The sequence below is a fragment of the Neofelis nebulosa genome, chromosome 4 (genome assembly GCF_028018385.1).
Source record: "Neofelis nebulosa isolate mNeoNeb1 chromosome 4, mNeoNeb1.pri, whole genome shotgun sequence".
Lineage (NCBI taxonomy): Eukaryota > Metazoa > Chordata > Mammalia > Carnivora > Felidae > Neofelis > Neofelis nebulosa.
The window spans coordinates 38,983,162-38,999,960 of NC_080785.1; the positions used below are offsets into that span (position 1 = coordinate 38,983,162).

The following is a 16,799-nucleotide window of genomic DNA, read 5'->3' on the forward strand; positions in this document are numbered from 1 at the left end:
GCATTAAGTAAGCATTTAGAAATGTGATAATAATATGCAGGGCCCCTGAATATTTAGCCCTTCAGGAGAAAAGATAAGTGAGTTTTAACAGGCATGAGATGCTTAGATTTTCTTTGCGGGTTACATTGATTGTTGCAGTGCTAATATGGGATTGATGATTGCTGATTATCCAAATCACATTTCAACCAATCAGTATAATCACCTTCACTTTCCAGACCTTCGAATGAACAGCTAATTTGTCTTCCACATCCTGTCTGTTCTACTGTATGGCCCCTGGTAGAGATATTGATGGGAGCCGAGGGGGAGCACAAATCATTCAGAACATGGATGATCTACTTTCTTCTTGAATGTCACAAAATCCAATATATATTTATGCCCATTTGCTTCTCAGGTGGAAATGAGTCCTCTGGAAAATGCAATTGAAGTGTTGGAAAATAAGAATCAGCAGCTGAAGACTCTGATTAGTCAGTGTCAGACAAGACAGATGCAGAATATTAATCCCTTGACCATGTGCCTGAATGGAGTTATAGATGCTGCGGTTAATGGTGGAGTTTCCAGGTATCAAGAGGTGAGGATTAGGTATCATTTGAAAGTTTTTAAATGTGATTTCTTAGGGCTTCAGAGGTTTTTTTTTTTTTTCAAAATATGTGTGCATATCCACAAACTAACATAGGGCTACAATTGACACAGAGCTCTTTGTTAAATAGAGCAAACATATAGTCATTTGTGATGCACACTTCATTTTTCCAATATATGACATTTTTGAGGATAAAAGTGTGTGTGTGTGTGTGTGTGTGTTCTTGGATGAGTAAAGTAGTAAGGGTATCAGCATTATTTAATAAATGTCTACCTAAAACCATTTCCCTGTGCAAAGACGTTCACAGGCATAGAAAAGTTTGATCTTCTTTAGTAGGTACTTTAAACGGACTTTTCATCTCCCCTCTTGGTTTTAAACAGAAAGTCACAGTAGCTTACAAGGTGAGGAGGCTGTCATTTTGGTCATACTGAATCTTAAACCACTTCGTTTTAGGATACAAAGCTTATTGATTTGATTTGCTGTTTGCTTAGTTTACCAAAGATTCTTATTTATACAATCCCTGCTCTTCCTTGAACAATCCTTTTCTTTTGTTCTCTTTCTGACCAGCTGCCTTCAGTAGGAGTCATTCCTTCTGCCCCAGAAATGTGGTTCACAATGGTGTTTCTTTAAAGATGCCAGGTCCATGGGTCACCTGGGTGCTCAGTCAATTAAGCGTCCGACTCTTGATTTTGGCTCAGGTCATGGTCTTGCAGTTCATGAATTTGAGCCCTCCAATTCTCTCTTGGGATTCTCTCTCCCTTTCTCTCTGCCCCTCCCCTCCACAAAATAAATAAATTAAAAAAAAAAAAAAAGACGCCAGGTCTTTAGAAGCAACTATGTCTTTCACTTTCTTTTTAACTCTTCTGAAGTAAACTATCCCTTCTCTTTCTAGGCATTTTTTGTCAAAGAATATATCTTAAGTCACCCTGAAGATGGAGAGAAAATTGCACGGTTAAGAGAGCTGATGCTTGAGCAGGTAGGTGGGGACAGAAGCCAGTCACCTCTCTCTCCTGCCGAGATAAGTGTGCATGGTTACCCAGGGACCCATCTACGTGGTTCTCTCCATCGGTGTTCTAACAGAAGCGGTCAGTCAAGGGTTATAGATTCATCTGTAATGTGTTCAAAATTGCTAATTTTCACTTTAACTTTCCACTTTGATGCAAAAGTAAATTTAACAGTGAGTAAACTATGGCAGCCCCTTATAACAAGCAACCTCATGTAGTCTCTTAGAATAGTGCTTGAATGTTCTCTCCCTAAAGACTTGCTGGAGGCTTGATGCCAACTTTTCACTCAAAATTTTGGACTCAGATAAGTCCGGGCCAGCTCAAAACAAATGAATAGATAAATGAATGAGTGAATGAAGGCATGAGATTCTGCCTTAAATGTTATAGTAAGGGAGCAATCAATAGACTTTGCTTTAAAACAGTATCATGTTTTGCAGACTAAGTCTGTAGGTCATATGGTATGGACAAAACTAGATTCAACCCTATCATTTTCTACTCCAAGGAAGCATAGTTTATTTTTATTTAGTGCCATCAAGTACAAAGAACTAGAGTCATCTCTTGCCTGCTGCATTCCTCTTGCTGGCTCTTGGCCTGAAAATGGTTTGAAAACCTCTGAGGTAGGAGGCATAATGGTTATTCCATAAAAAATGGAATACATATGATAAAACGTGACCAGAGCATCTCTTTCTACTTGATAATACCAAATTAATTAACAAATAAGGCATTCCCTTTTGGATTAGAAAATGATGAGGTTGTATCTGATTCTAGTCCATATTTTATGCTCTGCAGGCTTAATCCACAGAACTTAATACTAGGGAGAAAGAAGTGACCACAGACAGGGACTGTGGCTGGAAGAGGGCCAGGTATGCAGCATCTGGAAAAGAGAAAGGAATTACTTTAAGTTGACCTGCAAAGAAATAGAGAATAAGTTCCTACTGTGGTTCTGGGGATGATGTCGATACTAGAAGTGAGCAGGTTAGGTTATCCAATTCTTAGGATCATGGAGTAAGTGTAGCCTTTGTTGATACTCAAAAATCTGTATTTAACCTGAGCACAATCTCTTGTGAGTGGTTTGCCTCACTGCAGGACTTTTACTTGCTGTATTCAGTCTGACTGAATTCATTCCCCAGAATTAAAATTAAAAGGGCCAAGAAGGCTCTCAAGAAAAATAAAATCAGGGAGCACCTAGGTGACTCAGTTGGTTAAGTGTCCGACTTCGGCTCAGGTCATGATCTCATGGTCCATGGGTTCAAGCCCTGCATCAGGCTCTGTACTGACAGCTCAGAGTCTGGAGGCTGCTTCAGATTCTGTGTCTCCCTCTCTCTGTGTCCCTCCCCCAATCACACTCTGTCTCTCTCTCTCTCTGTCTCTCTCTCTCTCTCTCTCAAAAATGAATAAACATAAACTAAAAAAAAAAAGGAAAGAAAAGAAAAAGATTACCAGGAACCTTTGTTTCCTCCACATCCTGCCTGATTATGTTTGTAGGGCCTTGTGGAAAGAGCCTTGTTGGGGGAAACTTTAGATCTCTGTCACAGGACAATCAGTACAGGTGACTGCAATGTGACCTTGGGCAAGTCATATCACCTTTGCCAGACTATAGTAGAAGGGGTTTAGGTTAGTGAGGGCACCATGCTCCTCTGGACCTCTGTGAGGTGGTTCAGATAAAAACTATGTAGTAGACTCGGGGACACACTGCCCCACTGGCTCTTCCAGAAAGGACTTGTTGCCCCAGCTGATGGGAGTGGTGGCCGTCAACAGATACCTTTGACTCTCAGGTCCTTCAGCTATTGCCTTAGCTACAGAGCACTGCCTGCCCCAAGATGACCATCTTCCTGGATGGCCCACATCCCATGACTGAGGAGGAGATATACAGCCTGGCCATTTGAGCCCAACAGAGCACAACTCTGACAGCCTGTTTGAGGCCCAGAGCCCCCCTGGTGTCAGCAGAGGCTGACGTGACTGCCCTGTGCCTTGGTTGCTTTTTCGTCAAGTCCTGCTTCTGCCCCTCCCTCACACAGGCAGTGATTCCAGGTGACTCCCCAGTAAACATCCTAATCTCCATGCCAGAGTCTACTTCTGGGAGAACCCAACCTTCAACTTGATTTGGACAAAAGAGAGGTCGCCTAACAGCATGTGTTTAAAATGGAGACTGGATTCCTACCCAACATACAGTTGACCCTTGAGGTCAACTCTTCCATGTCCTTCCATCCCTCATCAGACTCTTCCTTTATGTGTCAGACATACATTCCACTCTTACTATTCCTTTTAAAGGTGTCATTGGTGTTTAAGGTATTTTTATCTTTATGATACACTGGCAGTGGGTAGGAGCTGCCATAGTCCTGTCCCCATAGGGAAAGTTCTGGAAGCTCTAACCCACCAGGCTCAGTCCTGAGCTTTCAGTCTTGAATCTTTCCAAGCCATGAAGATAAAAACCATGTGGTAATGGTGTGATTTGCTTTCCTCTCAGTCAGTGCAGTTTGCTCTTTTGACCACTGTAGTCTGGGGCATTTTTTAAAATGTAAAAGACAGCTGATACTCAAATCAAAGGAATTAAGCACTATTAATAGCTGAAGAACAAAAGAAACTGGAATGTTTATGTCCATCTCTTGTGGGTCCACAAAGCAAGAAACTATTTAAGTAGGAGCTGCTTCAATTATTGCATTATAATAAGTGAATGAGAATAATAGCTTTTAACAAAAACAAAAAGCGTAGCAACTATTATAGAATTCCTGTTCCTGTTTTACTTCTCTGTCCCCCTCTACAAATTTGGGAATTCTGGGGGAGGGGTGGATGGGAACAGAAGAACCTGATGGAAGAGAAAAGGGTAATGTGGAAAAGGGGGTGCCGTCCAGGAAAGAGATCCCTCGGGGAGAAGTACCTGATCCCACTAATAGGGAGCCGCTCCTTCCCAATCCTGACCAGTGCAGAAGGGGGCCAAAGGGACACATACTTGCTTAAGAGGGTTGTTGTTACAGATCTCAGATACATGGGAAAGAAACTTAGGGTACCAGGGAAATGAAGTCTTTGGAATGAGAAAGACCTAAGTTTGAATCCCCATTTGTCTTTTAGCACCTGCAAGAGCTTTCTGATCCCCACCCGTAAGTGAAGGATTGTTCCCGTCTCGTGGGATTGAGAGGATTCACAGTAACGCATGCACAATGCATGGTACAGTGCTTGACCCCTTCGCAAGCACTTGGTAGAGTTACCTATTGACGTGAGTTTCTTCCTTATTATCAAGGCACAGATTTTGGAATTTGGTTTGGCCGTGCATGAGAAGTTTGTACCTCAAGATATGAGACCCTTACACAAAAAGCTGGTGGACCAGTTCTTTGTGATGAAGTCAAGCTTAGGGATACAGGTACGTACACAGAGTGTCCATAGGGGGCAGTCTGACCACTGCCATTTGCTTTTCATTAGAGGGACCATGAAGTATCCAATAGTGACATCTTTTGGTTTTTCTACCAAACTGCATCATTTTACCAGGGAGTCCTCCAATATTAAAATTGGATTATCTTCCGTGTGCCGTGTTCAGCTTTTATGAAAACCCAAAAAGTAAGGGCGAGAAAGCTTAATAATAATGAAACTTAACATTTATAACCTTTTAGCCTTGTCACAGTATACTAAAATACCTCACGAGTTTCTTTGCCCATGTAATAACTCTTAAATATGTGCTTTACTACATCTCTAGGAGTTCTCTGCTTGTATACAAGCCAGTCCAGTCCATTTTCCTAATGGAAGCCCTCGTGTGTGTAGAAACTCAGCACCTGCTTCGATGAGCCCAGATGGTACCAGGGTAATTCCTAGACGCAGGTAAGTCATATTCTGAATTATCTTATAATTTGGCATCCCCACAAGATGATCTGGAATGATTCTCTCATTCTTTATGGCACAATTTGTCAAATACGCTATTTCTTAATGAAATAATTAACCCGCAAGGCAGCTGCAGACATCTGCCACTGGTAAAACAGCAACAGCATGAGAAATAAATAAACTCAAACATTTGATTATATTGAGGCAAACAGGAGACAACAAAATGGAATGTATATTTTTTTCCTTTGGTTTTATACCATGCCAGCATGTGATGAAGTGCAATTCAGAGACTGAGTTAATGACCATTTTTTTTCCCCCCAAAACAGCCCATTAAGTTACCCAGCTGTCAACCGATATTCTTCCTCCTCACTGTCCTCCCAAGCTTCTGCTGAAGTAAGCAATATTACAGGGCAATCAGAAAGCTCTGATGAAGTCTTTAACATGCAGGTACTTGATTAGCTTTTTAATCGTCTGGTCGTGTGTATTCCTTTTCTGTCTCAATCATGAGAGTTTCCGTTCACTCTGCTGTGCTAATGAACAGATCTGCGAGCAAGAACTTGAATTAAGGACAAACCTTTAAACACTCTTACTGCTTTGTTGGTCTCTGGAGTCTACAAAGATAGTCCTCTCAAAACTGCCCGTCTACTCTCAGAAGACATGAGCAAGAATGGGAAAGGCCGGGCAAGCTGTACAGGGTTAGCTTTGGAACTTACCACTTCATATGGGGACTCTTGGAACATGTCACCACATGCTAGCTGCCTCTTAGCATTGCTAAGTGGCCTTTTTGCTTCACAATACATGGTTGAGAGGTCCATTATAACATCTCTCTACCTAGGTACACGTCAACAAATTTTCATAATCAAAATATTTTTACTAAAGGAAAAAACATACAGTTTATAAGGACATTAGTCAGTGTAACTCTTGCAACACAGAATTTTATTCAGACACTGCTAATAGGGTATTCATAACAATTTAGTAGAACAAGCTGAAATTTTCCTTACCACTGTCTTTAGAAAAGGAGCATAATACATATTGCGGAACTCATGCCTTGAACACAGTTTTGGAGAAAACAAGAAGGAGTGTTTTCTGCCTTTTAGAAGCGCTCACCTCTTCACGTGCCCTGGGCTGGGAGTCTTGCTGCTTGCACTTTAGTCCAGGAGTGTGCTGCTGCCTGGTCCTGAGTCCTAGTATGTCGCCAAAACCAGCACGAATGTGTTCCCTTGGCAGGAGTCAAAATCTCGATTTTTTTCTTTTCAGACTGTTTTGTTTGTTTTTAAATCTTGGATTCTTGATTAATTCAGACAGGCTTCCTTGTTGATCTGAGATTTTTTTAGATTTCTAAATGGCTTTTCCTTTTTGTCTTTTTTTTTTTTTTTTTGGCTACTTGAAAAAAAAAGACAGTGATTTTGTTTTAAATATGTCAGTGTTGTCCGAAGCCTCCAAGCAGTGTGTGATAACAGCTCCCATGTATTTCCAGCCAAGTCCATCTACCTCAAGCTTGAGTTCTACTCACTCTGCTTCGCCTAACGTGACAAGTTCTGCCCCATCGAGTGCCAGAGGTCAGTGCCAGGGCGTGGGGTAGACTGAGGGTGCCCGCGGAACCTGCTGCCCCCGCACACAAGCCCCGTCCTCCAGACTGTTCCAGCTCCACCCCCTGATGATCCTTCCTTTCTTCTCTTCCCAGCTTCCCCTTTGCTGTCTGACAAACACAAACATTCCAGAGAAAACTCTTGCCTGTCTCCAAGAGAGAGACCATGCAGTGCCATCTATCCAACACCTGGGGAAACTTCTCAGGTAGTCCTTGTGGGACGGAGATACTTAGAAAACAAGCAAATGCCTGGAATTGCTTACATGTCTCTGCAGAGAAACGCCGTACCTGCCAGAGGCAACCAGATGGGCTGTGTTAGATAACAAGTCTGTCTGAGTGAAGAGTGAACCTCTGTCCCATGCCCATTGCTTGCAATTTCTGTTGGAGCCATATTTCCTATACAGATACAAGTGTTGTTGCTTGAGCAGTAAAGCTGAGCAGAAAATGGGAAATGATCTCACCCTCCTTGACCTGACCCTGTAGTTCACTGCTGCTATTTAAACGTTACAAGGGGTAATTAGGTGGATGAGTTGGAGTGTCTGTTTGCATGTGTGCATAGCAGAAATTCGGAGCGGCTTTTTACGTTAGCAAAGGACCGTTCAGAGAAGCATGATCTATCCAGCAGCCTCTCTTTTGACCTCTACCTAGTTTGAGAAAGCTTCAGACTAGGTACCCAGGAGTGCAGGGCCAATTTCTGTTCACCTTTGCCATTCTTCTGTACTACATTGAGGGAGAAGCAGTTGAGTGCCCAGGCTTTCCCTGTACGCCTCGGGAGTAAAGCACTGTGGCCCTCACGCCCTGCCTGGCCTTGGTTTTGAAGTGGTCCCTCTTGGTCCCGGTGAGGGCAGGGCCAAAGGCCTGGCCCTCCGGGCACTTCAAGGGCCGTGAAGGGTGGTTCCAAAGGTGAAGATTGTTGGGTAACCCTGGGTTTTACCAATGCTTTGGGAATAACTTAGGAGTAGAGAACTATACTTATTTATGTTCCAGCTAATTTTTCTGTTTTTCTACACCATCCTGGCAGAAGTCTGTAACTGCATCTGGAAATGGATGAGAGCGAGTGGGATGTGGCTTGATTGGTTTATCTTTGCTGATTGTATAATCTTCCCGAAAGCCCCAGGATACCTCATCTGCACAACACTGATGTCTCGCAGAAATTCTCTCTGAGTGCGTTTGGCTGAACTAGCTCCCCAGTTTTATTTCCCTTTGTCACTTGGTGTTGCGAGGGAATTTCACACTCTGTTCCATCGGCTCCAGGAGTGCGTGTTGCCAGCATGGGGGACTCTGAAAGCCTTCCTTGATTAGCCTCCGACTTTTCCACTTTTGGTAAAATGTGAAGCAGTGTGTAGTAACCAAAAGCTCAATGCTACACATTGCTGTGGTGCATCTGCTTTTAAGGACTCGCACTTTTTCTTTTTTTTCTTTTTTTTTTTTTTTACTATATTAGGTAGAACCATGTAAAAGTGACATTTTTGTGGGTTAAAAATTGTAGAATATTGTCCATTTCCCATGTTTTTAACCTAGGACTGAAAACATGTCCATTCACTAGAGATTTTTTGAGCTAATAATTCTTTTTTCATTCTTATTTGCATTTCATATTGTCAGTCTGGCATTTGTATTTATAAAGAGCACCATAGCTTTAGTGCTCCTTACTGTTTTTCCCTCCATTTTATTATGAAAATGTGTTTACCATTTACATTTAAAATTGAATACAAGCTTTTTAAACTTAAAGTTCTTCTCCCCTTTTTTCCTTAAATATAATCGAATTCTTGGTTCGTAGGCTCATCATATACCATGTAAAAATTATTTTGAACAAAAAGTTTCAGTAATGAGACAATCATCTCATTTTCTAGAAGGTCTCACATGACAGCAAATTGTACCATAAAAATAGACTCTTATACCTTTCCAGAGGCTGCTGTTTAATCATATTGGAGATGGGGCGTTGCCACGCAGTGACCCAAATCTTTCTGCACCTGAGAAAGGTGGGTATAAAGCCAGTCCCTTCATCAGTCCTGAAATGTGGAAGGGTGTGTTTTGTCCTCATTTCCTCCAGTCTCCCGTGTGTCTGTGTGGAAGGCACATCTTCAGATCTTTAATGATCCGGACTAATTTGCCCCTTAGGGGATTAATGAAAGACCGCCATTGATGATGCATTCTTTCAAAACTGTTTCCTTGTGGGACTGAACAGCAGAACCTGAGCAAGTTAGGAACTCCTCTGTTTAATGGCTTCTGGTGTCAGGTCACCAAGGCAATTCCTGTGTTCCCTGAAACAGAGTTGCCAATTAGGTACTTGTTTAGCACAGGGAAAATAGCACCTTCCCAGATTGATTGCCTGGTCCCCCCCCCCTCCCCCGCCTGCCCTTTGTTTCCTTTACAAAGCTCACTCTGCCAGTTCTTCTGTTGTTTGTGGGGACTCACATACTATTTAAGAATTGCAATCCAGTGCATAATGGAGTGTGCTCTGCCTCAAGGTCACACACAAAATGAGAAACACATGCATAGCAGTTAATAGCCAATTAGCATCAGTCTGTGCAACACAGCAGAAGATGAACAGCAGATTAAATGTGATTTCGTCCACTGTGCAGGTGGGGGCTTGCAGTAGGTCCCCCACTTGCCTCTCTCAGGGTCAGGCCTCAACAATCAAGTGGTCCCGTAAGCCAACGCATCAAGAGTCACTAATGAAATGTTCCCGTAAAGTGCACTTTAATTGTCCTCATTAAGAACTAAACTGTATTGTCATTTGAGTACACGGGTAGATTAACATTAAAACTTTCCTTGGGAGATTGAAATCAGTGAGAAGAGAGCCAAGATTATTTTAAAACACAAATTTTGCTTTAACGTTACAAGTCAGATATTAATCTTTGCCAGGAGAGCTTATTATTTTTCTCACCGCTTCTACCAAAGAAAACCACAAAGCAAATTTAAAACCGAGCAGAGAAAAATTATTTTAGGAGTGGTAATTCCATGCCATTAAATGAATGTGGTCATTTAGAGTAAAAGGTTGGAATCCTACATGTGTCCACCAGATGGCAGCGTCTGTCCAGGGAGCAAGCCACAGGAACTCTGAAGTCTTGCTTCTGTAAACCTTCTTTCATAGCAGCTATTTATAATCTTGTGTGTCTTGCCCTTGTTCCTAACAGGGTTGTTCCATATTTCTACATCTTACTGAAGCATGGAACAGGCAAATTACAAGAAAGTAATGATACTGTCAGCATTCCAAATTACTTTTTTCAGGACACACTTCGGTATAATCCATTGGTTTCAGTAACAAGAGTTCTTTTCTCAAAGAGTTGGTCATCAGGATGGTGTAGCATTTTAATTCTGCCAGGTAGTTGAAATATTAGCCTTTCGCTGCCTTCCCCCTTTTTGGATGCCACTTGTCCACAAATTGACACTAAAACCCAAGTTTTAGAATAGTTTAGTGACTACATCCTCCATCTGTTATCCAGCATCTAAACACATTTGTAATTCTCAACAAGATTCTATGCTCTTGTAGAGATTGGTAGTTCTGTTGGACTGCTTGAGGGGAAATAAACAGACATGCTACCACCCAATTAAATGTCAACTATAACTGTGAGGTAAGCAATTAAATAAAGGCCTAGTATTTAGGAGGTTTCCTGTTATTGTTGCTGTTGTTGTTTTTAATCCAGTTGATTTTTTCATTCTGGATAATTTGACTTTCTTCTAAGATCGCAAGTGTCGGAGGGGCAAAGTGGTCCATGTGTTTTTAGCTGTGTTATTCCCTTCCAGCTGTGAATCCCACCCCTAGCAGCTGGAGCCTGGACAGTGGGAAAGAAGCCAAGAACATGTCGGATAGTGGGAAAATTCTCTCTCCCCCTGTCCCTCCAAGACCCACACAAACTGGTGGGTATTTGAAGCCTTTGAACAATCACTTTTATAAAAGCACTTTTATGACTACTCCAACTTGTCGTGAATTCCTCAGAGAAAAGTGGGCATTGGATGTCTGAGGTAAAAACCTTAGTAGCTGCATAATTCATTTACAATGTTTTTCCCCTCTTTCCTGAACTTCTCCCTATACTAAGTCAAACAGCGCTCCATTCCTTATCAACTCCATACACAGATTTTGTAGAATGTTCTCCTGCTCGGCACCGTCCTCGGAATTTGGGGAGGTGCCCTAACCCTGACCAGCCAGTAGTGTTTTCTCTTTCCTTTGCTTGAACCACCTCATTCCTGTCAAGCTCTGTGAAGTCAGCCACTTCACTCTTACTCAGGACTGATGCCAGGGTTTCACGTTGCCCCTAAATAGGAATTGACTACCAGTAACTTAATAGGCTTGTGGGGAACAACTGACCTCACATCCGTTGCTGTCCCTTGCATAGAGAAGTCTGTATTCAAGAGGGAGATTTCTTAAGGGGTTGATTCAGGGTGATGCATCCCCTCCGGTGATGGTTTAAGAAGCAAGTTCTTAGGCCTAACCTCAGACCTACTGAATCAGGAGATCACCATTTTTGGAGTAAAGCCCTGGAATTGGTATTTTACCAAAGCTTTCTAGATTTGGAGAAAATTTTTAAGAATTTTTTTTTTCGTGAGTTGATAGCAATAACAGGCACCCTTTCCAACTGAATAAGCCATTTGCTCAGTGAACTTGATACGGTACAGCCTTTAAGACCTGCTCTGCTGACTTTACCTATGCTGGTGATGGGGAGAGTCTTTTCAACGGTCACATATGTCTAGAGTAGTTTTGAAGCTTTACAGATACAACTGGCCTAAATAGGACATTTCCTTCATGGATTTTTCTGGGTTGATCACTCATGTTTCATTTGCTGTATAGTAGCATCTCATCTTTCTGTTTTCTTTTTTAACTAAGCAACTTTCTCTGTCTTTTTTTTTTTTTTTTTTTTTTTTTTTTGGGACAGAGAGAGACAGAGCATGAACGGGGGAGGGGCAGAGAGAGAGGGAGACACAGAATCGGAAACAGGCTCCAGGCTCCGAGCCATCAGCCCAGAGCCTGACGCGGGGCTTGAACTCACGGACCGCGAGATCGTGACCTGGCTGAAGTCGGACGCTTAACCGACTGCGCCACCCAGGCACCCCTGTCTTTTTAAAATACACTGTGTGCTACCCAGTGTATTCTATACTTGCCAAAACTAAAAGTCACCAACAGGTTTTGAAAGGCTTGGGAGATTTTTAGACACAGTAAGAAGTAACTAGGCTTAATTGGTAATCTGCATTAGAATACCATTGTCACCCTGGACAGCAGAAAATGCATCAATCAAGTAATTGGTATCTTATTCATGATGTACATATAGTCAAGCATTCTCCAGTTTAAATTTGGATGTGTCATGATGTTGGAAAGCATTTTCAAAGGAACAGTAATTGATGGTAGTTAAGTTCCTAGGCCCATTCAAACTCGTAAGTAGGCAAGGATACTGACCAACTATTTTAGGCCTCTGTGGGAGAATGCCTTTCTAGAGAAACATCTCTGGATATGCTGTGGCTGCGAGGGCTGCTGTGGAGTCCACCGTGGTGGGGCCACTGAATGCCTGGGTCAAGACGAAGCAGATGGTCAGCTACAGTAAACCTGGACTTGTGCCACACACAGCAGTGGAAGAAATACAATTCCCAGTCAGGATCTGTTTCTCCAAGCATACGTGATTTTCTCCCATCATCAACACCTACCGGGGACAGGATAGGAAATCTAAATGCTGGTGCTGGAACGTGGCAAGTGCCAGTGGCATGCCCTTAGTGTGCAGGGCAGAGCAACAGTGGGCCACTCTCTCTGGTCCCCCAGCACCCAGAGCACACAGGTGACTCACCTCTCCCGACTGAACCTGGCAGGACCACCCTCCCTTCTGCACTGATTGCTTTCCTGGTCTGTCCTCCTGTCATCATCCGTGGTCACTGTTGGGGGATACGTAACTGTCTGTCTTTGTTTCCTTCAGCCTCTCTCTAGTTTTCTTAAGCGTTGCAAACCTCACTTTGACAGCTGGGAGAATGGCAGCTTATCCCAGACCAAGAAACCCTGAACTCACTGAAACCTCTGTAGGTGGAATTGGGAAATCTGTCTCACACTCACCGCATTGACTGCATCACGGCAGCTCTCCGTGTGCGTGCTTATGCCTCAGGGGGCTGAATTTGACCTACAAGGACACGGAGCAGTGCCATCACCCGTCCTGAATCCCAGGTGTAGGGTTGAAAGTCTAGTGGAGAAACAAAGAGAGAACACTTCTTTGCCATAATGATGAAATTCATAGAGAACCACTTGCACTCCTGCCCGCCCCCCTCCCCCGGCCAACTTCCACCCCACAGGTGCAAAGAGAAGACCTGAGTAGGAGCATTAGGGAGGTAAACAGAAAACTTCTCATTTCCTGTCTGGATGTGGCCAAGTATCTTCTGTTTTGGGAGTATTGGGATATGAAAGTGGAGGCTGGTATGAATTTATTCTCATGGACCCTTTTTAAGTTGCCTGGATGCCCTGGGTCTACCCATTGCTGCCCGGGTCAGAGTCAGCAGCTATTCTCCAAAGACTTCTCTTCAGCACCTCACACCTAAAAGCACCTTTTGAAATAGATTGGGCAGTGGAAAAGCATCTGGACTTTGCAGAAATGGAACCTGGGCCCAGTTCGAGCCTCTGTCACTTCTGTAGAGCATCATGTATGCTCTGGTGACTTTTCACTAATTCTCCCCTAGCTTGGTGCTGCCATCCTTTGTGAGGAATCTATTTTGGAAAGGTGTCACTTTCTCCCTTACCCCCCTTGCCTAGGAGGGCCTTGGGCACTGGGCCATCTGTAGGAGTTTGTACACAGAGGGCATTTTCAGATTGTCACCTTTCTGGTTTTTCTGGTTTTTGAAAGGATTTCTCTCTGTTTACAGCTTCACCAGCAAGACATACAACGTCAGTATCCCCCTCGCCTGCTGGGAGATCTCCACTGAAGGTACAGACTCTGACTTAGACTCAGGCTAGAGACTGGCCCCACATTCCTTCTTTCCTTAGGACTCCTCCCGGTGTATCACTGAAGTGCTTTCATTGGTATAGACCAGACAAAGAATATCTAAAGAAGGGGTGGAGGAAGATTGGAAAGAAAATACTAGACTTTGCTTTCAGAGAGCTGCCTCCATGAATGAAACCGTTTGTTTTTATATTAGCCTCATTCCCCAAGTCAGGAAAGTGAGAATGTACAGACTAGAGTCTGTGTATACACTGAACTAGGAAAGAAATATGGTCTCAGTGTATTTCCTAGGATGTTTTCAGTCTGCTCCTTTGGTTTAAGGGACATCAGAAAAAAAGAAAAAGAAAAACAACTTGAAAAACTTGATAATGAAGACCTAGTAAATGGTCTCCTGTACCTTTTTGCTTCTATCAGCCTCACCCATTTTGACAAAGTCAGACCCAACTTCTTCTCTTTTAATATTTTCTTCTAAGGTTTTCATTTACAGTAGAGATATATACTTGATAATAAAAAAAATTAAAATGAATTCAAAAATTTCTAGGAAACGTTGAAAAGCTTTAAAGATGAGACGTTTAAATTGATATGTAAACATAGGCTATTTAACATCTGTAAACATACAAAATCCCTCATGAAGATAAAGAATAATATTTGCTCTCTATCCAAATTGAATCAGATTGGCTGCAAGGATTGTCAATACCTACAGACATTGGTGTTCAGAGCTGCTGCACCAGAGGCAAATACAAGGTTGAAGTGACTGTGAAAAGAATGACTTTGTGTCTGAGTGAGGATTTACATGCTCCATGTCCTTTTTGTTGAGGTATTTCTAGCTAATGTGAAAGAAAAAGACAAATTTGCTTCTAAAAACATAGGGGCAGGTCGTGATCCAATGCATCTGGATGCTAAGGATAGTTGCTGATAGAAACTGAGAATCTGGAAAACAAAAGCCCCAAAATGGAGAAAATTGCAAGGAAGTGTGATTTCATTTGCATTGCCAACGTTTCTGATGTAGAAATTTGCTGGAGAGTGCAAATTATTTGCTAGGGTTTTTTTGGGTTTTTTTTTTTTTGTTTTTTGTTTTTTGTTTTTTTGTTTTTTTTTTTTGGTCATTCTGCAATGCAGCTGTTAATCATAAGGTACATGTGACTGCATTCTCTCTGGAAGCCACAGACCATCACGTTGACGTGATGGGAAAGAAAGCAACATGATGTTTCCACATCTTACATGTACCCTTACAAGGAGCTCCCACATATTGCTAATGCAATTAACATCTGCATTTTCCAACTTGCTTTTGCAGAGTAGTAATAACATGGTAAGTCACAGAGGTTGATTCTGTAAAAAGAACCTAAGGGATGAGAATGTTCAGGTAGCTACAAAACACTCCTATATAGGAAGGTGGTGTATACTTTCTCTGCAGAGCTGGTGAGGTTCTTATTGGCCAGGTGTAGCTTTCTAGCCATATCTCTACAAAAGGGGTTTGAAAAGACAACAGAACGTTTGTTTTGTAACTCCTGCGTTATGTTAGGGGACACACTGCTACCCAGTTATGACCTTTGTGATGCATAGAATGTAGTTTGCTGCCTTAACTTAGTTTTTTTCCAGCAATTAAGTGATGGAGTTAATCCTCTGGAGAAGGCTGAGCTTACCTGCCTTATTTTGAACTTGTGGTCTAATTTTTGATAACGAGCAGTGCATTTGGATCTCTTAATTGGTGATGCTTAATTTTAGGCTCCTGCTAATGAACACATTTGTGTCTACCAGCATTAGTTGAGAGACCAAGGTAAAGTTAGTCTAGGATAACATTTGGCAAAAATGTGTCCCATACAACATTAGTTATGGACCATTATGTGATAAACAGAAAAAAAATGGCCTGTGGTCAGATTCATGTAGAAAACACTGGGCGGCAAAGTCCTTTCATTTTCTTTATTAGAAAACTTTAACATGCTACTATGCTTTAAATGTACTCAAGGAGTGCATAGTATGTGTTATTTCCCAGTAGAACCCTCCTTTCACAGAGCATCACTTAGGACTCATTTTCCATAGGACACCTGATAGGGAAGTAGCAAATCCAGATGCCAACAGGGTAGACAGCTGACATGAATGAGCGAAGGAGGCTGGTAGAACAGTGTGGTGAAGGCTACCGTAAACTGAAGAGTTCTTGCCCAGTCTCAAGGGGAAAGCCCCTCATCAGCTTCAAAAATTATCTTCATTAAGAAAAAGCAAGCCATTGTTGCTAGAACTTCCAGGGTTTTTGTGGTTTTTTTTAATCAAATGCCAAAAAATGTGGGGGTTTTTGAGAAATCTTCCTCTTTAAAAAAATTAGCAACCAAGTCAGGGTTTTAGAAAACACTCCAGATGCAGCAAGTCCTGTGTCCAACTCTCGAGCCTGAGAGCTGCGCAAGGGCAGCTCCAGGTCAAGGGTCTGGGGTGGGAGCAAACTCAAACACGGGCCTACTATGCCTGCCTCCTCCTCTGGAGGCCTTTGCTGGGAGGCCTGTCCCCGCTCCGACTGCCCTGGCTGCTGTCCTCCAGTTCTGAGCCAGTCCCTGCTGAGCTGGAAAGGGAAGATGGTAATGCCAGAGCCTTCCGTTGCTGGTTCCCTGTCTTCCAAATCATAGGACTAATTATATGCCTCTGAATTTTCTTCCTGATTACATTTGTCCTCTTTCTATCCTGAAAATGGGCAGTGAGGTAAGCTTGGATGAATGTTTTCTGTGCTGAGAATAACACCACCTCAAATCCAAGTCTGGGGGTTTGCCGTAGGCCAAGAAGGGCTGCCATCACCAACCACCACAGCTTGGGAGGCTTAAACAAGAGAAATCTATTTCCTCACAGTTCCTGGAGGCTACAGGACCCCCAAACAGCCGTCACCAGGCTTGGTTTCTCCTGAGGCCGCTCTCCTTGGCTGGCACATG

General features: G+C 42.7%; 1 protein-coding gene across 4 annotated transcripts in view; it reads left to right on the forward strand.

Annotated features, from left to right (window-relative positions):
• Positions 1–16,799, forward strand: part of DOCK4 (dedicator of cytokinesis 4) — a 435,260-nt gene that overhangs the window by 415,563 nt on the left and 2,898 nt on the right. For 2 of the 4 annotated variants that reach the window (XM_058724565.1, XM_058724566.1), the window contains 10 exons: positions 392–568; positions 1,470–1,553; positions 4,820–4,939; positions 5,270–5,391; positions 5,718–5,838; positions 6,869–6,950; positions 7,076–7,185; positions 8,886–8,958; positions 10,727–10,840; positions 13,811–13,872. In XM_058724565.1, coding sequence (XP_058580548.1) covers positions 392–568; positions 1,470–1,553; positions 4,820–4,939; positions 5,270–5,391; positions 5,718–5,838; positions 6,869–6,950; positions 7,076–7,185; positions 8,886–8,958; positions 10,727–10,840; positions 13,811–13,872 — 1,065 coding nt within the window. The remainder of the gene's footprint in view (positions 1–391; positions 569–1,469; positions 1,554–4,819; positions 4,940–5,269; positions 5,392–5,717; positions 5,839–6,868; positions 6,951–7,075; positions 7,186–8,885; positions 8,959–10,726; positions 10,841–13,810; positions 13,873–16,799) is intronic. The other 2 variants (XM_058724567.1, XM_058724568.1) reach the window with 2 other exon arrangements.